This window comes from Tenrec ecaudatus, chromosome 9, assembly GCF_050624435.1.
Source record: "Tenrec ecaudatus isolate mTenEca1 chromosome 9, mTenEca1.hap1, whole genome shotgun sequence".
Taxonomy (NCBI): Eukaryota; Metazoa; Chordata; class Mammalia; order Afrosoricida; family Tenrecidae; genus Tenrec; species Tenrec ecaudatus.
This window is the reverse complement of record NC_134538.1, coordinates 71485707-71506290: the sequence shown is the minus strand read 5'-3', so window position 1 is coordinate 71506290 and position 20584 is coordinate 71485707. Positions and strand designations below refer to the sequence as shown.

At 45.0% G+C, this 20584-nt stretch overlaps 1 protein-coding gene across 2 annotated transcripts in view; it reads left to right on the top strand.

Moving 5' to 3' along the window:
- EEPD1 (endonuclease/exonuclease/phosphatase family domain containing 1) overlaps positions 1–20584 on the top strand; it is a 138585-nt gene that overhangs the window by 84052 nt on the left and 33949 nt on the right. For both annotated transcript variants that reach the window (XM_075558195.1, XM_075558194.1), the window contains exon 3: positions 1386–1437. In XM_075558195.1, the coding sequence (XP_075414310.1) occupies positions 1386–1437 (52 nt within the window). The remainder of the gene's footprint in view (positions 1–1385; positions 1438–20584) is intronic.

Sequence of the window (20584 nt, the reverse complement as noted above, 5' to 3'; positions counted from 1 at the left end):
AGAAGGCATTCGGCCGTCTTGTTGAGGCATTTTTTCCATAGGGAGAAACTAAACCGTGACCTGTGATTTTATCCTTCGAAATCACTGTTACTGCTGTTACTGCCGTTGTTGTGTGCAGGGCTGCTAACCACAAGGTCAGCCGTTCAAAACGACCCGCTTTTTCTCCCCGGCAGAAAGACGGGCCTTTCTAGTCCCATAATGACTTACAGTCTCGAACTTACAGTCTCTGACTTATAGTTCTACCCTGTCCTGTGGGGTTGCTATGAGATAGCATCGACTTGGTGGCAGTGAGCGCTGCCATTGAGTTGACTCCCGCTGGTTTAACGTTATGTACAACAGGACAACGTGTTGGGGCAGAAACGAAGCATGGTGACACCATCACTAGCACAACGGCTCCCTAAGCAATGTCCCTGGATCATCTTGCGCATCAGCCTGTGTGCTGGTGGGCCCAGCCTCAGAGCTCCTCACTGCCTCGCAAGCAACACGTCACACATGAAAACTGCTTCCCCATAGGCCCTTCACGACTCACCTCCTTGCCCCTGGCTACTTGGTCCCTGAGTGGGCCATTGGAATCCACCATGGAAGAAAGGCCTGGCGGTCTGCTTCTGTAAAGATCACAGCGAAGAAAGCCCCACAGGGCTGTTCTCCTCTGTAACACATGGGGGCGCCAGGAGACAGGACCTGCTAGGTGGCAACAGGACATGAAACCTGTGCCACTCCTGAATTCTTTCCTCCTGGTCGCGGAGTGCAGTCTGGTCTCAGGCCCCTGAACTGCAGGCAGACCAGGGGTCGTGCACAGCTGTGCCCTCCTCCTTCCCTGCTGTCCCAGTCCCCTCACTGCCCTGCACACCAAACAAACACTGCCATCGAGGCAGGTCCAACTCATAGTGACCCTAGATGATGGGTGGAACTGCCCAGGGGGCGTTTCCGAGGCTACAGAGCTTTACCAGAGTATTGCGAGATTACGTAATCTTTCTCCCGAGGAGCAGCTGGTGGTTTCAAACTGCCGACCTTGTGGTTAGTAGCCCGATACATAACCCACTATGCCACCAGGGCACCTTTTCTTGCCCGGCTTAATCAGTGATTGGTATACTCGTGGGCAGAGCCTAAACCACGCACTGTCATCGAAGAGATATCAAGTGAAGATTAATACCGAAGCAAGGTTCACCGACTTCTTTGCTTCTGAATTTCTGACATAAAGGAACAATTGATTGGCTGCCAAGCTCACAGGCCCTCTTTCATAGCTCTGGCCTGGCCGGTTTGATTCAAACCAGAGGTCGCTCAGCAGAGTGACATGTCACACCCTGGGTTGCCTGTGACTCGTAGGACTCTGGGCAACATGAAAGGGTCTGTTTTCAAGCGTGCGTTTCATTTTTGTCTTACAGCATCAAGCTTCTAGCCGTGCAAGAGCTGCTTGACAGAGAGGCCTTGGACAAGGTAAATGTTTTGCTCGACTTACATCCTTTCCACGTTCACACATGTGCAAACAGCATCCTTGAAGAGGCCGTGGGGCCCTCGGTGCCACACAGAATTTGGTCTGTCGTGTTGTAGTCATAGCCGTCGGCAGAGTCCCAGGTGGGACTCACTGCTAGCCAGAAAAGGTTAGGGGTTCAAAGTCACCCAGGAGTACCTTGGGAGAAAGACCTAGGATCTTCGTCTAAAAACCAACCTCTGAAAACGCTGGGAAGCATAGATGTACTCTGATGTACAGGGGGTCGCACGCAATAGGTCAGCTCCACGGCTGGTCGAACAGACTCGTGCCCTTGAGAATGTGTCATCAAAATTCACCACATCATTCTAGTCCCTTGAACCCTCACAAATGCTCGTTGCCCTGGCTCCTTCAGGGCAGTGGAGAAAGCAGACGCTTGCCCTACCGGGGGGCTGTAACACCAGGAGCTGCACCCCTTCCCTGTGTGTGAGCTAGCACTGCCATCGCTGCTTGATGTGTGTTATCATCAGTTAGGAACCCAGGGCTAGAGGCCCAGCGCAGCGAGGCAGTGGCCCGAGGAAAGTGAACACAGTGGCCGAGTCGGGATCTGAACCCCAGTCATTCCATTTCTCAAAGCAGTGCTTCGCTGTTCAACAAACACGTTTATGGGTTTGAGCCCCCTTTTAGGCACTTCCTGGGGATTGGGGAAGGCCATTGCTATGCCCAAACTAATTGTGTACTATCCCTTGGAAGAGCTAAGTCCTGTGTTGTTGGGTCAAGCTCACACCTGGGAATCCTTTGTTGTGAATTCTGTGGGTGAGGTAGGTGGGGCTTCAGGAAGCAGGTGGAACAGGTGCTGAGACCAGGTTCTCCCACCTTCCACCCCACCCACTGTCATGTGCCTGGTCCTGGCTGCTCCCGCTCTGCCCTTCAGCCCATCCATGCCTCCCAACTCATGCCTAGGAGCTGCCCTGGGCTAGGGTCTCAGTGCTCAGTACTGTTGGGCAGAAATAGCACAAGTGGGCCCCTTTAGCAAAATAGACAAGGATTTCCCTCTCACTTAAGGAGGCCACAAGTCTGAATTCAGGGCCCCCACCCTAGGGCAAGACTGTCCATTCAGTGGGGAGGTCCCGTCCTCCGTTTCTCCAGCCTGGGCTTCCCTCTGTCCTTTGGCAATCCTCACCTGCCGCCTGCCTTCTCTCCCTTTGTACTTGCTTGCCCTGCACCTCGGCTGCCCTTTTGTATCTTGAACGCGATTTGATCTTAAGATACATGTGGTACTGTAATAGCTCATGAACCAATGAAGAAAAAACCCCTGGTCCCCAATAATGAGAGTAGTGATACCAGGAGGGGAAGGAGAAGGTGGGGGAAGAAGGGGGAAACCAATCACAATGATTGACATATAAATCCCTCAAAGGGGACAAACAACAGAAAAGTGGGTGAAGGGAGACAGTGGTTGGTGTAAGACATGAAAAAATAATAATTTATAAATTATCAAGGGTTCATGAGGGAGGGAGGAAAATAAACTGATACCAAGGGCTCAAGTAGAAAGAAAATGTTTTGAAAATGATGATGATAACACATATACAAATGTGCTTGACACAATGGATGGATGGATTGTGATAAGAGCTGTAAGAGCCCCCAATAAAATGATTTTGAAAAAAGACAGAAAACCCTGGTTCTAGGTAGGATGGCACCCTCAGATAGCAATGAGGAGCCCAGCACGTATTTGAGGAAGACACAATTCAGTCCACACAGGCAGCCCGGGGCTCTTCCTGGGTGGGTAGCTGTGGCTATTGATTGTAAAATACTTAACATTAACATAAAAGAAAGTGGTGAGAGGGACATCAGCACCGTCGAGCTGTGGTGTCTATAGAAACGAAACCATTGGCACGCTCTTATGTACAAGAACAAACTTCAAATCACAAAGCAATTGAACATCAAGAAGGCATCCCAGCCCAGTTGAACTTCAGTGCATTGACTCTGCAGACTCACATAGTGGCACAGAAAGTAAGGCAGGGTGCAGGAAGATCACAGGATGGTAGGGGCAGAGTAGTGTGGACCCAAAGCCAGTGGAAACATGGCAGGGTGCCAGTGTCTCTCAGGCTTGGGCAGCCCACATGGGGCTACCCCTGGACACGGGCCAGCCCAGCAAGCAGGAAGGCAAAGGAGCAGGGGGTGGGGGTGAGGGGCCCCAGTATCTCTCTTACAGAAAGACCACACCTCCCGGGAGTATCATCAGGCTGTGCCCCGATTGACAGGTCAGACCCCACTCGTACACAGGTGCGAGTTGACACAAAATCTAATTGCCACCGCGGCTGGACCATGTTATTTTGAGAATGTAAAATGCTTGAACTGGTGCGGAGTCTGTTGGTGGACACAAAAGACAAAGTTTTAAAACAAGGAGGGGAACAGTGATGGGAGGAAAGGGTTGGCTCTGTGTTGGACGTCCCTCCAGCCTCATTTCCAACATGGTTAAAACAGGAGGTTCAGACATGAGAATCAAATGAGTTACTGTAACGATAAGGCTTTCGAAGCACCAAGGCACTCTACTCCTATTAATTCTTAATTACTTATATGAATTCTTAATATGTATCTAGTCATCGAGAAGACGACTTCTCCCTGTAAAGTGCATTATTGGGCCAGTGATAATATAGATGGCCAATTAAAGTGTTATTGATGTTACTTTCACTGAGGTTGGCCATTGTCTTCTAAAGATGCGAGGAGGCAGCCGTGTACGTGGGAATTCTACACGGACGGACTGAGGACTGAAGGAGGAGGATGTGTGTACAGGTTGTTGTGACATAGATCAGGGGAAAGTGGATGGGCACATACCTCACCTACAAAACCCACAATGACTAAGGCCAAAGAGCCCAAGGAAGAAGAACGAACACAAATGGTAAAGCAACAACAGCAAGGCAAGCACTGAGTCAGCCTGAGCAGACAGATGGGACAGGTCTTCGTATGTTCTTCAAGCGCTGAACAGTTAACCCCCCAGAATTCTCATCTTGGTATTCAGTCAGTGAATTTATTTGTTTCACTCCTCCAGAGGGGCTAGAAACATTGATCGGACCTTTTCCTCAGTGGTAATACATTATCTGATTTGGGATTACCTCAAGGAGCCCTGGCTTAGTGGGTTACACGTTGCATTGCAAATTGCAAGGTAAGCAGTTTGAAACCACTAGCCACTCCGAGGGAGAAAGATAAGGCTTTCCACTTTGTTTAATTAAGATCTTTCTTCCATACATGAAAGCCAAGAGTGATAACCCTTCAGAAACAATAACAGGAGTAATGATTCCCTGAGGAAAAAGGAAGGTGGGGAGGGGAGTGCCGCCGGTAGCAATGATGACTGTATAACCCCACTTGAGGGGAGGGAATAGCAGAATTGTATGTAAGTGGATCTATTGGATGGTGTAAGACACGGCAAAAAGAAAATAAAATAAGGGTTCCGGGGGGAAGGGGGGAATGAAGGGGATAAAAGGGAGCTCATATCAAGGAGTTCAGGTAGAAAGAACATCTTTTGAAACTGTGGTAGCAATTGTACAGTACTCCTTGATGATGATTGAACTATGGAATGTTATGATATCTATAAGAGCTCCCAATAAAATGATTCTTAAAAAGATTAGCAGTCTTGGAAACCCACAGGGGTCAGTTCTGTACTCTGTTCTAGAGGGTCAACATCAGAAGTGACTCGGTGGCAGTAGAACCCTCTCGGTGCTTCAGTTTCACAGTCTGTAAAATGGGAAGCACCATCATCCCCAACTCTCAGAGCAGTGGGGAAGCTAAGTAGACTGCTTGCATATAAAGGATTTTGCACCAAGCTTGATGCTTGCTGCCCCTAGGAGCTTGTTGCAGCGTGTGATATCTCCCTCCTCCTCCTTGTTTAACTCTCTCCCCAAGTCTGCTGGTGGTTTTGTGCCATCGCCGTGTTTTGGTCAGTGTGCAGGTGCCAACTGAGAGTCCTGTGCCCTCCTTTCTTCTTTCCTTTGTTCATTTATTCATTTTTGCCAGAGCTGCTTGTTGAGCTTTCTATGTGGAATGCAAATAGTAAACATTTCCAGAAAAACCCAGAAGCAACTAGTCATCCTGAGCTTGGAAACCAGATGCATTGTGAGTGACACATTGATATATTGCTTGATGATGGTGACAATGATGATGGTGAAAGGTCCAATTTATATGTTAAGGAGCCCTGATGGTGTTGCCGGGTAGGCAATGGACTCCTAGCTACCAGGTAGTGGCTTAAAGCGACCAGCGCTCTGCAGGAGAGAGATGCGGCACTCTGCTCCAATGTAGAGTTACAGGCTTGGAAGTCAAGCATGGGGTTGCTAGGAGCCTGTGTCATATTTACAGCCATGGTGGAGTGTGGGGCGCTTATATGTTGGAATAAAACATGTTCCCCAGCGAGCCTTATGGCTTGCAGATTTTCTTTCCCCTGGAGAAGTTGGAGCACCACTAAGAAAAGTGCTTCATAAACTCGTATAGTTTTGCTACTCACAGTGTGGTTTCACACATCAGAAGCCTGATAGAAAGGTGACCCTCAGGCCCCCAAGTCAGTCTGCACTTTCATGAGACCCCCAAGTGGCGCAGGCTGCCGACATCTGAGAAGGGCTGCATGGAGTATCATTTATCATCTCCGTGTCTGCTGCTGATAACGCCATCTTCAGAACGCATGTGTGTGTTTTGCTTCTACAGCCAATCAAGTTCTCTTTTCATGCCCCAAATCAGAAAAATGTAGGCCACATCATTCTAATTCCAAGAACAGTTCTTCAGTTTATCTACCGTACCTCTTTTCATTAAGAATACACCAAACCCAAACCCACAGCCAGGTGCGGGTTCAAACCCCCAATATTTAGGCTAGTAAAACCAAACACCAAACCCAGCAACCCTCCCTCCGTAGGCTTTCTGAGAGAGTCAATCGGTATGGGAGCAAATGGCCTCATCTTTCTCCTGCGGATTGGCTGGTGGTTTTGAACTGCTGGCCTGCAGTGCCACCAGGGCTCCTTTGTGTTGTGTAGTCTTGTGGATTTTGACAAATGCCCGATGTCTTGTATGGCTGCAGTGTGGGAGCGTCATACAGAATAGTTTCGCTGCCCTAGCTTGCATTCAGGTTTTTTCAGTGTCTACTCACCAGGACGTTAGAGGAAAAGGGAAAAGGAGGATGAGGAGGAAGGGTCTGACTTTTGTTTTTTAAATAAGCTATACATCGTCCGATCAGCTTCTTGTTTTTAAAAATTTGTTAGAATGTGAGCTGATAATCTAAAAAAAAAAAAGTCAGTCTTCGGGATATGTGACACTTCTGTAGAACGGTGCTTTGGATTTAGATGTGTTTATGTAAGGAGCCCCGGTGACATAGTGGTTACGAGTCGGTCTGCGATCTGCAAGGTCAGCAGTTCAAAACTCCAGCCTCCTTTTTAGGGAGTACCTGAGTTAGGGTTTTCTACTCGCATCAAGGGTTACAGTGTAGGATACTCATGGGTGCAGTTCTACCCTGTCTTATATGGTCACCAGGAGTCAGCATCGACTGGGTGTGTTTTTGTTTGATTGTGTGTGTGTGTGTGTGTGTGTGTGTGTCCAAACATCCATTTGCTACAAGGACAAGCACATGTTCTAGGGAGGGTGTGTGTCCTATAATGTTCTATTTCTCTTTGTCTTAACAAGAGAACTCTTTTGTTTCTCCGAATCTGTGTCAGAACACCGACTTGTTTCCCAGGCTCTTACAACAGAGCCATCCAATGCCTTTAAATGTGACATCGCTGGAAAGGAAATCAAATAGTGCTACAGCTTGATTTAGAAAGGTCACTTCTCAATGACCCTTTCAAACAGCTTCCTGAAAACTGCAAACAATAAGTTGGCCAGAGACCCTTGCAAGAGGTCACCCTTAGAATAAGGTCACCCAGCTGACCCAACCCAAGACCAAAGCCTGCCTGGAAAGTGGCTTGTGTGAGCCAAGATCTCCTCCGCTGACTGACCCACTGCCGAGTGGCATTCCGTGTCCATCACGCAGCACAGGCCGTATCTGGAGTCTCAGCGGAAGCTTTCCTTCGAATCTCACTTTCAGACGGCTTGTCCTACTGTGGGCAGTGCTTGCTCTCGTTGATGGTTTGGGGTTTGAGCCGTGAGCTCTTGGATCCTGTGAACCTTTTGAAGCACTTTTCTTTGTTTCCAGTAATCTGAATCCCTGCACTGGTCCCTTCCATTTACTGTCTCTAAGCCACGCGCTTCATCAAACTTCCCTGTTCCCCTTGGATCTTCTCCTGTCTTTTGAGATATACCTTCAAGATGGTTTGGGCATCTGTCACGTGCGATAGGAGGGATTTTGAAACCTCTCTGAGCGAATTTGCTGTCCTTCCAGATAAACCATCATCACTCTGTGAGATGAAATGTTAGGGGACTTATGTTTTGTTCTCTGTCATTGAGGTGGCAGACCTGTCTGGATCTCATTAAGTGCTACTACGCACAGACGTAACTTCAGAGGAGTGGCCTCCATTTAGTGGCCTCCAGAAGCTTCTCTGACCACTCCTATCTTCGGGCCACAAAACTTGTCTCTTCGTCTGTGGGTTGTCCTTGACTTCGTTGATAATGTCCTTTGAGGTACCAAAGTCTTTCATTTTGAAAAGTCAATTTGTTTATTTTTGTGGTTCATGTTTTTGGTGTCGTATCCACTCCCCAAAGCAAAGGCCTGAAGAACCATCCTATGTTTTACTATTCTAAGGTTGATGGCTTGAGGTCTCTCACCTTTCGGTCTTTTATTCTACTTGAGTTAATTTTTTTATATGGCGTGAAGTAGGACCCCACTTTATTCTTCTGCTGTAAAGTACATTGTCCAGCCATCGTTAATTAAAGAGACCATTTTTCCCAGGCACCCATGTTAAAAATCAGTTGCCATGATATATACTTTTATTTCTGGAGTCTCGATTCTACTTGGATTGCAGGTCTGGTTTTAAATCAGTACCACTTGTTTTGATGACTGTAACTTAACTGTGAAACCAGATGTAAACTTCATTTAAAATCAGGGAATATGAGTCTTTCTACTTTGGTCTTCTCGCCAAGTGGGTCCATTACCTGGGTTTTCTCGTGGATGTTTCTTCTGCTTCTGCATGGACATACTCTTCTGAGTGGGTTATCCATCCTGCTTATTTGTGTGTTCTGGGTTGAAACTGGACATTTGAATTTTAATATTCTGGAAATCAGATTCTCATCTTTCCTGCTGTTCTCTATTTTTCCAATTTATCTAGCCTTTTAAAAAATTCAAATAGGGATTTGCATTCTTACCCATATTGTATCTGGGACCATCTCTTGTGGTGCCCGTCAGAACAGGCAGTGGCGGTAGCTGGGCGTCATGTGGTTCTGGTCTCAGGATACGTGCAACTGTGGCTCATGCAACTTATTTCTTCTCGGACTCTTTGATTACTGCCTTCTTGGTCACTTTAGCTGGTGCTCCACTGGTATTTTCACAGAGACTCCCTTGAGCGTCGGGGTAGAAAACAAGGCACCTCTGCCAGTCACTGCCAATTGGTTGTGTTCTGAAGCACTCCTCAGCACTGCACTGGTCGTGCTCCGGGCCTGGAGATGAGCCTGAGGGGAAAGGACAGGGTCCTCTGGGTGATGCCCGGACCACGTGTCCTGCCCAGGCATGCGTGGAACTTTCACAGTTCTACATATGCGGGGGCTTCAAAAAATCCATGGATAAATTCCATTATCTTGCAATCCCATTTTTCCAGGAATTTTTCAAAGCACCCATAGCAATGCTTTTGAAGGCCCTAGTTCCCCAAAGAACCCCTCTCCCTGGCCTTTCCTCCCCGTCCTTCAGTGTCTGGGATATTTCAAACACCCTTTTTGACCCTCCGGCACCATGGGTGTGCTCTCTGCTAGTACAGTGCCAGCCACCTTCCCATCCTGCTGTGAGTCCTGCAGTAGGCCTCCGTCTGTCAGGTGGCCCCAGAACGGTGAGGACAGACACCCTAGAAGGGTCTGGTCTGTTACGTCTGGAGGCAGGGAAGCCCTCCCAGGAATGCCGGCAGCTGCAGCGTCATGGTTTTGCCAACCTTGGGAGGACAAGGGGCCTGGGCACATTGAGAGCCATGGTGACCTTGCTGACGTTACTGTCCCCAGGTGAATTTTTACCGTCTGCATCAGAAAGATGGTGAATCGACTGGAAAACACCAGTGGTAGCTCTTTTGTTTGGGTCTTAAACGTGCACTTATGTTACTGCGACTTGAGGGATAGGACCCGGGAAAAGCATTGGAACCTTTCTCTGAAGCCGCGCCACAGAGTCAAAGAAAAGGGGAATCGAGAGGACTCAGCGGGGAGGGAGGCCAAGCCACTGCTGCTCAGTGCTCAGTCTTCGAGCCAATTCTGACTCGCAACACCAGTGACAGCGAATGCAGGCCCCAGTGCTTAGTGTGTCCAGGACGGCCCTCATCACCCCTCTTCTGAATCCGGCTGGAGTTCCGGCAGCTCCCTGTGGAGGCACTACTACAACTGTGTTTCATGATCCTCAGCAAAATTTTACTTGCATGTGATATTACTGATATTTCATAATTTCCACATGAATGTTAGACCCCCTTTCAGGGATGGGTGCCAAAATGGACCTTTTCCAGTCGGTTGGCCTAAAAATTGTTTGCTTTTTCTTTCTTTCTCTTTGAAACATTTTTTAACACTTCATCCACATATCCTACAACTCAGTAGTTCGACCATATCGACAATCCATTTTAGAACAATTTTCCTTTTCCTTGTACTCATTGTCAGGTGATTTTTTTCTTCAATTTTGGCAAAAATATACACAACAAAACCTTCTCCAACTCAACTACATCTACATGTACAATTCAGTGCCTTTGATTATACTTTTTGTGTTGTACAATTATTGTTAGCGCTCTCCAAATTGTTCCACCACCATTAACATGAATTCGGTGCCCCCTAAGCACACATTCTTCCTCCTTCACCCATGGTAACCACAGGGCAAGTTTGGTATCTATAGTAGTTTTCTTGATATAACATTCACATATCATACACTTCCATAGTTAAACCACTTCCAAAAAAGAGTTGTATATACATCATCACAATCAGCCCAAATACCCCCTTCCTCTCCTACATCAACTGATCACTCCCGACCCCCCTCCTCACCACCCATCCCTGATAAACCATTAGATCAGTTATTGTCTATGCATCCACTCCTTCTGCGCTTCCAACACTGACAGACCTAACAGAAACAATACAAAACAAAATGAAGCAGAATGAAAACAATAATAATAATATAAAAATAAAGATTAAGAAAGAAATATTTTTAAATTGTGAGAAATTTCTGAGATGAAATTTCTGTCTTGGAACAATTGAAAAGTATTTAAGCATGGAGCAAATTCAGGCTGGGCCAAAAGAAAGGTCAACTGACCAAGTATCATGTTATACCTTGTTTTGATCCACCATAATCAAGTTTGCAATAATCTCTGTCTAATAGTAAAGCTGTTGAGTCCCTCGCCCTAGAAGGAATCTGGCAGAGCCCTAATCTGACCAGACACTCTGCAGATGGATTTTGGGTTTCTACCATCCTCTAGAGCAGCAGTTCTCAACCTATGGGTCGTGACCCCTTTGGGGGTCGAACAACCGTTTCATAGGGGTCACCCAATTCATAGCAGTAGCAAAATGACAGTGATGAAGTAGCGACAAAAATAATTTTATGGTTGGGGGTGGGGTCAGCACATGAGGAACTGTATTAAAGGGTCGAGGCATTAGGAAAGTTAAGAACCACTGCTGTATAGCCTTCCACGAATTAGGTGTTCGCAATTTAAGCTCGGATACTTTTCCCTTCTTAGATTTTATTATCACCATCTTGGTTCAACAGGCTGGTGTGCTTTATCTGTGTGCATGTAGCTGACACCTCACTGAAAGAGCTGCTTATTTGAATACAAGCCTTTAAGGTCCCAGGCACTATTCCAATTGAGAGCTGGCCACCATCTGCTTTCTTCACCACACTTTGCTGTAGCACCCTTATCTTCAGTGATCTCTTCCTGAAGATGAGTCTAGAGCAGGGCCATGTTATAAGAACTACCTGTTCTTGGATTGGGGCACGAGTTATATGGGATCCCAGAATCCATCTGCTTGTCCTTGGGTAAGGCAAGACTCTGGTTTAATTTGGTGGTCCTGTTATGACAAAAACAATAACCGGAACCACCAACAACAACAAAAAGCAAAAACAACATGAACACCCCCGCCAAACAAAAGAAACAAGGAAAACCTTGTCAGTCATCCTCTTCAGGTTGCATTGATAACATCACTAAGTTATCCAAGAGCATAGAATTTAAGATCCTGTTAGTATGGGGAGCTTCTGAGTGTCTAAGCCAACTGTGAGCTGCAATTTAGGAGAGGTTGCATAGACTAGTAGGTGCCCCCATTTGTGAAACATCACAGTTGGTAGTCTGTCAATTCCTGGGCCAGGTTTCCACCAGAGCCTGCAGCGCGGCTTGGACTCCTTGCTTCACCTAAGGATAAGGAGTGTTTTTGTCTATAATAGGTGTTGATAGTGTCTGAAGATACAGACATGCACATGTGTATCCTCTAGCGCTGTCATTACATGCTTCTAGAATATTTCCTCTGTAACTTGGACTTCTAGTTAATTTAGTTTACGTGGCAAATGAGTGCTTTCTCTAGGCAGGCCTAAACTGCACTATAAACCATGAGTGAAAAGTTATGAGAATATTGTACATTTGAAAACCATAGAATCCTAGAATAGCGAATCTGAGGGCACTTTCAAACCCATCTAATTCAAGGTTATCACTTTTCAGACAGAACACAGGCTGGGGAATCTGAAACCACTACCCGGGGCCCATCGGGAGCCCTGGTGGCATAGAGGCTCAGGCACTGGGCTGCTACTGCAAGGTCAGCAGTTTAAAACCACCAGCCCACTCCTCAGGAGAAAGAGGAGGCTTTCTACTCTCCATAAAGAGTTACAGTCTTAGAAACCCACGGGGCAGTTCTGCCCTGCCCTATAGAGTCACTGTGAGTAGAATTGATTGGATGGCATTGAGTTGGGTTTTGGTGACCCCAGATCCCAGAGTAGGTGTGTTGGCAGAGCCAGGATAGACAGGGTTCTTCAGTCTAGCCTGCTGCCCTGGCTCGGTTAGCATCAAGACATGTCCTCCACTACAGCCGCAGACACTGTGGACTTCTATAGTCACATGTTGCTGTGAAACAAATTTGGCCATTGGGTGTTTGTCTGTTGGAGCACTGTCTGGCCTATCAGAGGAAACAGCAGAGACTGAGGGCTGGGGCCCATGGGAATCCACGAGTGCAGACCTTCAGGGGAACACACACGGTGGAAAAACAGAAAGCAATGTCAGGGGTGTGTGGGGCTCGCCAACTGTGTGAGAGATGGCAGGGCAACAACTTAGGGAGCTGAAGAGGAAGCTGAGCTAAGAGTAATAATGCATAGGCTCAGTGCTAAAGCGAATGGCTTCAAGACTCATGATTACACTTTAGCATAAGAAATTATCAGAACATTTGGAAGGAGCACACCAGCCTGGGTGATCCAAAGGTTGTAAATAATATCATCCAAGTCTAAAGGAGGGCCTGGTATTATGGTTTAAATTGTGAACACCTGGCTTGCAGAAGGATGACAGGGGAAGCCCAAAATCCACTTGCAGGTCCACACATGGGTTAACCCTCTCTGATCACAATCGAGGGATGTTGACAGACAGAGAACATTGTAAAGTTGATGATGACAGCCATAGTTAGGTTAAAATGTAACATCGTGACATTTGATCTTCCTTTTGAGCCATTTTTTAACTTAATTTTTTTTAAGTGAAGGGGAGATTCGTGTGGATTTAGCCCCTGGTGAATCCCCCTTGACCGTGAACCAGAGATGTGACTAGATTGCTAGCGTGCAGGAAGTTTTGAAAAGTGGATTGCTGCAAATGATTAGATTAAAATTGAGTGCCCTATCGTTTGACCTCCCTTATAGTTCATTTAAGTTTGCTCTACTTTGTCATACTTTGTACTTTCTTTTCGACTGGGGTTTTTATGTGTTTTGCTTTTTGTTTTGTTTTAATGGTTTCCTGTATATGAATCCAGGATAAGTCAATCTATGGAGTCAGCAACTGGATTAATGTTTCCTTGAGGGCTTTGGAGGGAAGGTTGGGGAGAAATGGAGAACTAATAATGATGAGTACAAGAATGAAGAAAATATTCTAAATGTTCTAAAACTGATTGGTGATGATTGTACAACTCTTATTGATGTGATTGAACTATTGAATTGTATAATTCATGGCATATATGCCAATAAAATTATTGGAAAAAATAACAGAATATAAAAAGTTATCAGAAATTTGTCTTTAAAAAACAAATAAAAATTTAAATATCAGAATGCATTTCTTCGGGTCATGTAGGCTGTTGTATGTCCTGTGCTATGGGCCCTGGAGGGTGGGGGGATCACGTCAAACCAGCCCCCCCTCCTAGTGTCCAGTCTTTGTGTAGTTGAATGGCATTTGGAATGGCTAGTGTCCCTGTCGCTGGTAGATTTAGAATGGTGTTTGTTGTTTCTTTCACCCGGGTTGAGCCAGATCAGTGTTTAATTGTGATTAGACATTGTAATTGCTTTTCTGGCGGAATCCCTTCCAGCAGGAAGCTCTCTTGCTTCCTGTAGAAAGAGCCATTGAGCAGAAGGGGGAAACTGGCTGTGAAGCTCAAGTTCCCTCTGTTTGTGGTTTGCAGCAGATGAGTCAGGTTCCACCTGGGACCCCAAATGGCGCTCACCAGCTCAGCTTCAGAGACTTCAGGTCTAGGCCTGCTCACTAGCCCTGGGAAGGGCCCTTGTCCTTCATCCCCACAGAACCCTCAGGTGCCAGGAAATGGAGCATCTTGATGAATTGGGGCCACACGTCTCAGGTCGTTGGGGACGAAAAAGGAAGAATATGAAGCACGGTTCTACTGTGACACACATGGAGCCACTAGAATTAACTTGACGATAACTGTTTTGTTTTTTTAATGAAATTCTAAGTTGTGGCCTCAAAACACGTCCTAAAAATTCACAAGAAGATGCCTTGAAAGAGATGAAAGAGCTGTGTCCCCTCTTTTCCACAGAAGCCTGTATTAGGGCTTCAATTCTGAGCACTGGATTTGCGGAAGGCGGTGGACAAGCCCTGGTGGCATCGTGGTTACACATCGGGCTGGGATCCTCAAGGCTAGCAGTTCAAAACCACCAACACCTCTGTGGGAGAGAGACAGAGCTTTCTACTCCGGTACATAGTTACAGTCTCAGAAATTCACAGCGATACCTTGCCTTCTAGGGGGGTCTCAATGAGTTGGCCTTGACTAGATGGCAGGGAGTTTGGTTGGGGTTTTGTTGGTAGCCTGCGTGGGTGGAGGCCTCTGGAGGATACCATGACAAGAAGTTGGCATATGTGTCCTAATAACATGGAAGGAGGGATCCGCAGTCTAGGAAAGGCATCGTACAGGTGACTCCTGGAGTGTATTGGCAGGCGAGCAGTGACAAGCGTGTTCCAAGCTTCTGTGGAAACAGAAGTTAGAGCACCTGTACATTCCAAAGGAGTTAGTCACATTCCGAGAACACAAGAGGAGAGCCAAGAGCTGCATCTGCGGACACTCTGCTGGCCTTTCGTCAGGAGTGGGCTCCGTGCCATTTGTCCTGGCAATCAGACAGCTTTAGGATAAGGATCTTAGCTGCAGCACGAGAAGAGAGACCAGAAGCTTCTTCTTTTATTCAACAAGGGACACTTGTGAACGTCTAGGAATATGTCTATTTCTTAGTATTACCTATGTATTAGTCTGGTTACTGTAGAGAAACAAATCCACAGAAACTCATGTATAAAGAGAATTTTACATAAAGGTTCAGTGCACATGCCCAAGCCCACAAGTCCAGCATTAACCCATATGTCTGACACCAATCCACAAAGTCCTCCTCCATCTCATAAAACAGATGCAATGATGTCGACTGCCGGAGGAAAGCCGAATCTGTGAACGTATAAGTATCTCAGTGCTGGCAGGGGTCTCCACACAGCTGCTCCAGCACCCAGGGCTGTATCGGGGTAGGTCCATGCAGCTTCTTCTCGGGGATGTCTTGCAGGAAGTGAGCCTTGCCAGCTGAAGCAGGGAACTAGCTAAGGCAGCTGCACCCTGGTCCAACCATCACAAAACAAGAGACCCGTAGAAAGGCGAGGTTCACTGAGCCATTTATCCCTCCGCCCTTCAGTTAACCTCACATGTGTTTATTGGCCAGGTTGGCACAATAAACTAACTACCTCACCTTATAATCCTTTTATGTCTGCAAGGTTGGGCGTGATTTCCCCACTGTCACTCTTAATTTTTGGAATTTGAGGCTTCGTCTTTTGTTCTTGATAACCCTCACTAGAAACTTTGTCAGTTTTGTTGATCTTTTTAAAGATTCTTTTAAAATCTTGATTTTTAAAAAATCACTTCATTTAGGGCTCGTACAACTCTATCACAATCCATATATCAAATGAATCAGGCATATTTGTGCATATGTTGTCTGCATTCTTTTTTAGACATTTACTTCCTATTGAGCCCTTGGTATCAGCTCTTTGTTTTTCCCTCCCTCCTCCCCCCACCACAAATCTCTGAGAGATTGTACATTGTTAGTATCTTCATCTCTCACACTGACCGCTGTCTCCCTTCCCCCATGTTTCCTGCTGTTCTTCCCCCTGTACAGGGGTGTATGGTTATGTGTTGATCATTGTGAGCCGTTCCCTCTTTCTCCCTTCCTCTCCCCCTTTTCCCCCTACCCTTCTGCTACCACTATTCCCACTCCTGTCCCTGGATTCTGTGTGTCATGAGCTCCCGTCCCTTTCTATCCCTGTGCACATGCTCCATCTAGTCTGAATTGAGAAGCAGCACTGGGGTCACGGTAGTGGGGGGTGAGAAAGCCTCAAGGGACCAGAGGAATATTGTGTGTTTCATTGATGCTTTACTGCACCCTGGTGACGCATCCTCTCCTTGTGGCCCCTCTGTGGGGAGGTTGTTCCACTGTCTGCAGATGGGCTTTGGATCTCCAGTCCAGCCCCCCTCATCCTTAACAATATGTTTTTGTTTGTTATGTGTCTGCTGATGCCTATTACCTGGTCCCTATGACTCCTCATGATCGCACCGGCGGTGTGCTTCTTCCATGTGGACGTGTTGCTTCACTGCTGAATGGCGGCTTGTGTAACTTCAAGCTTTTAAGCCCCAGATGCTATAACACTTAATAGGTGGGCACCATCTGCCTTCTTCACCACATTTGCTTATGCACCCATTTGTCTTCAGCGATTGTGTCGGGAGGGTGAACATCTCAGACTGCCAATTAGTTAGAACAAAGTGTTCTTGTATTGAGGGAGGGTATGAGCAGAGGCCAAAGTCCATCCCCTACCTCAGTGTATTGCCGTACAAATATATGTACATGGGCCAATACCTCTATTTTTGTGGTATGTACACTGCTGTGTTTATGCCTTTATCCATTGCTTTGCTTCCTTGGTCCTTCCTCTGTTTCCTTTTACCTTCCTCCTGCCCCACTGTCACTTTCCCCTTATTTCTGCCTCTTGCTACCTCCTCTGAGCTAGTTTGCTGTTGCTCCAACACCCCCACCTCAGATCCCCATCTCCTCCTTGTTATTGACTCCAGCACCCAGCTGTTCCCCTGTCCATGGCACAGCTGCTTACCTCCCCCTTTATACGTTGATTTTTTCTTCATTAATTTCTACTCTAATCTTTATTATTTTCCTTCCTTTTCCAATGTCTTGAGGTGGAAAGTTGTTTTTTTAATCCTCTTTTTAAATATATTTCTATAAATTTCCCACTACATACTACTTTAATTGCATTTTAAAGGTTCCAGTAGGTTGTGAATCATAAACATTCATTTCACAGTATTTTCTAATTTCCCTTGTGGTTTTCTTTTTGATCTACTGGCTCTTCACAAATATGTTGTTTAATTTCTGCATATTTGAAAATTTTTTCCGGTTTCCCTTCTGTTATTAATTCCTAGCTTTATTCTACGAGTTTGAAGTCATATAAGGACTTTATATGACATCGGCCCTTTTAAATATCTTGAGACTTGTTAGGACTTAGCATGTATTATGCTTTAAAGAATATTTTATATACACTCGGGAAGAATGTGTATTTTACTGCTATTGGATAGAGTGCTGTATATGCCTTAGGTCTGATGGATTTATACTCTTCAAATGTTCTTTATTCTTTTTGATCTTTTGCTTACTTCTTTCCATCAATGAAAAGGAAGTATTGAGATCTTACACTATTATTATTGGATTATCTATCTCTTTATTTTGGTCAAATTTTCTTCATGAATTTGAGGTTTCTATTGTTAGGTCCACATCTATTTATAATCGCTATAGCTAATTAATTGACCATTTTATCATTATGAACATCCCTCTTTGTTTAATATTAGAATGGACATCAAGTGTTTTTAATGAATGTTGCTTTTAAGATATATCTATTTTCATTCTTTTACTTTCAATTTATTTATGTCTTTGAATCTAAAGTGTGCATTCTGTTTGTTATTGTTGATTTATAAATCCACCTGACAATCTCTGCCATTTGGGTTGAGTGATTTAATCCATTCACATTTAGCATCATCATAGATATAGTTGGGTTTATATCCATTATCTTACCTTTTCTTTCACCTATTGCATGCCTTTTGTTCCTCTATTCCTCTGTCAGTACAGCAGTAAGTGAATTTCTTTTCGTATAGTTTTAGTCCTTGATTGTTTTCTTATTATATATATCTTCACTTATCAGGACTTATTTCAAATATTTGTAACTTAATTCCAGTGATCTCTAAAAGTGTTGCTCATATATAACTCAATTCCTTCTTTCTCCTTTATGTTTTAAATAAAATGATAAAAAATAGAATAAGGGTTATTTATGGAGTTTGCTACATTAACCTTCTTACTTACTATTCCTAGTTCTCTTCATTTATTCATGCAGATTCAAGTAAATATCTTGTATCATCTTCCTAACCTCAATAAAGTCTTGCTTCCACCCATCTCCTCTGTATTGTATTTGCTAAACATGCTCTATGTATCATGGACCTAGCAATGCATGTTGTCTTATACAATTTTTTGAAGTCAGTTAAGAGGAGCAAGGAGCAACAATATGTATTTATACTGTCTCTGTAACCATATAATTACCTTTATTTGGTTCTCTTTGCTTTTCTCATAAGGATTCTAACTACCCTGTGAGGTCATTTGCTTTCAGCCTGAAGAACTCTTCTTAATATTTTTTTGTAAGGTGGGTCTGCTAGTAACATATTCTCTCAGGTTTTGTTTATCTTGAAATGTGTTTCTTTTGTTTTTCCTATCCCACCCACCTCCCGCTGCCCACACCCTCGCTTTATTTCATCTTTACCCTTGAAAGGTGGCTTTACTAGACAGTAGATTCTTGATTGACAGATTTTTTTCTAAAGCAGTTTGAATCTATCATCCCACTGCCTCCTGGTCTCCATTTTTTTTAAAGAGAATCTGGCTGTTAATCTTACTAGAAGAAAATGACTTTGCACGTCAGATATGCTCCCGGAGGCTGGAGGCCACCATGATACCAGTGGGGTGTGTCAGTTGTCGGGTTTCTAAAGAATGACTCATACTTCTCAGTGTCCCAAAGTTGGCCTGCGTATAGTGACACGACTTCCTTTTCTGAGACAATTCCTAGGGTATTGTTTGTATGAAGTCCGACAAAACATTCCCCGTGGTTTTGACAGAGAAAGGGAAAAGCCTAGGGATTGGGCATCATCTTCTAGAAAGACCAGGACTCCGTAGCCAGAAAGATTCACGTTTGACTCTAAGTTGAGGCATCAAATTAGAGATGTTTGCGTCAAAATTTAGTCAAACATCACCATGTATTTCCAGATATGTGTATATATATGCGTGTAAGGACCGATATATGGGTTGGGGGATGGGGAGGCAAGCAGGCAGGCAAACAGAATGAATGAATAAGCAGACAAAGAACTCACCGGTTGCCATATACAAATGTGTCTGCGCCTATGAGTCATGCTCAGAAATGCTTGTTTAGAGACCTTTACTGGCTTGGAAGAGGCAGCGAGGCTCTGCGGTGGGGCTCCGTAAGGGAAAAGCTGCTGCTAGTCCTTGCCTGACTCTAAGCACTGTCCCTTCCTGCCTAGTGACTTGGTTTCAATGGGAAGAAAATATGTCCAACTTATTGCAGTCACTTCAAAATCTATTGTATGTTGCCACCACCTGCTGCACACCCTCCACTGTGTGCTGTGACAGGAGAGATAGGCAATTTCCTACCAGATTCAGCCCACCCTTGGGAAACGCTAACAATAAGTTGCTGCTGAGATAACTTTCAAGTCACTTTTTATTTTGAATTCTAAGACTTTTCCTGAATGATTCATTCATTTCTTGAGGGCCTGATTTTGCATTCAACAAAGTTTTGACAGACCATTTATTGCAAATGAAACAGAAGGGCAGGCAGGCAAAATTGTTTTTCCTAAATTGCTAAAAACGTTTACCCTGGATGTTCTCAGCAGGTAAAATTATCCTGATGGGGCTAGTCATTAGGGGTTGCCTTGCCAGAATGATTTCAATGCAGAGTTCTGTGAAGTTGTTGTTAAGTGCCCATTTGGAATGATTAATTTCTATAGCTTATGAAAGATTTTTTATTAACCTTCAGGGGGCATTGAAATAATGAGTTTTGCCTTAAAAATTTTTTAAAAGTCTGAGAAAACATCCAGCCTACTTTCAAAGGCTTTGATTTATATTTGTGGATATTTAGGTGGGAGGGGAGGGGGCCAGCCAAGACCCTCTTCTCAATCTTGAACTTGAGTTTCTACCATGTACGATCTTTGCTGTTTAACACTTGGAAAGAGGTCTTGTGGGGCATATTGGCCCAGTGCAAAGTATTGTTTGATTTCTTGACTGCTGCCGCCATGAGCATGGATCCTGGACCCAAGTAAGGTGGCATCCTCGGCAGCTTCAATCTTTTCCCCCTTTATCATGATGTCACTTTTTGGGCCAGTTGTGAGGATTTTGGTTTTCTTTACTTTGAGTTACAACTCATATTTAAAGGTGCAGTCTCAGAAGCTTTATCTGGGGTCCTCAAGCTTTTTAAACAGGGGGCCAGTTCACTGTCCCTCAGATCATTGGAAGGCTGGACTATAGTTTTAAAAAAACTATAAACAAATTCC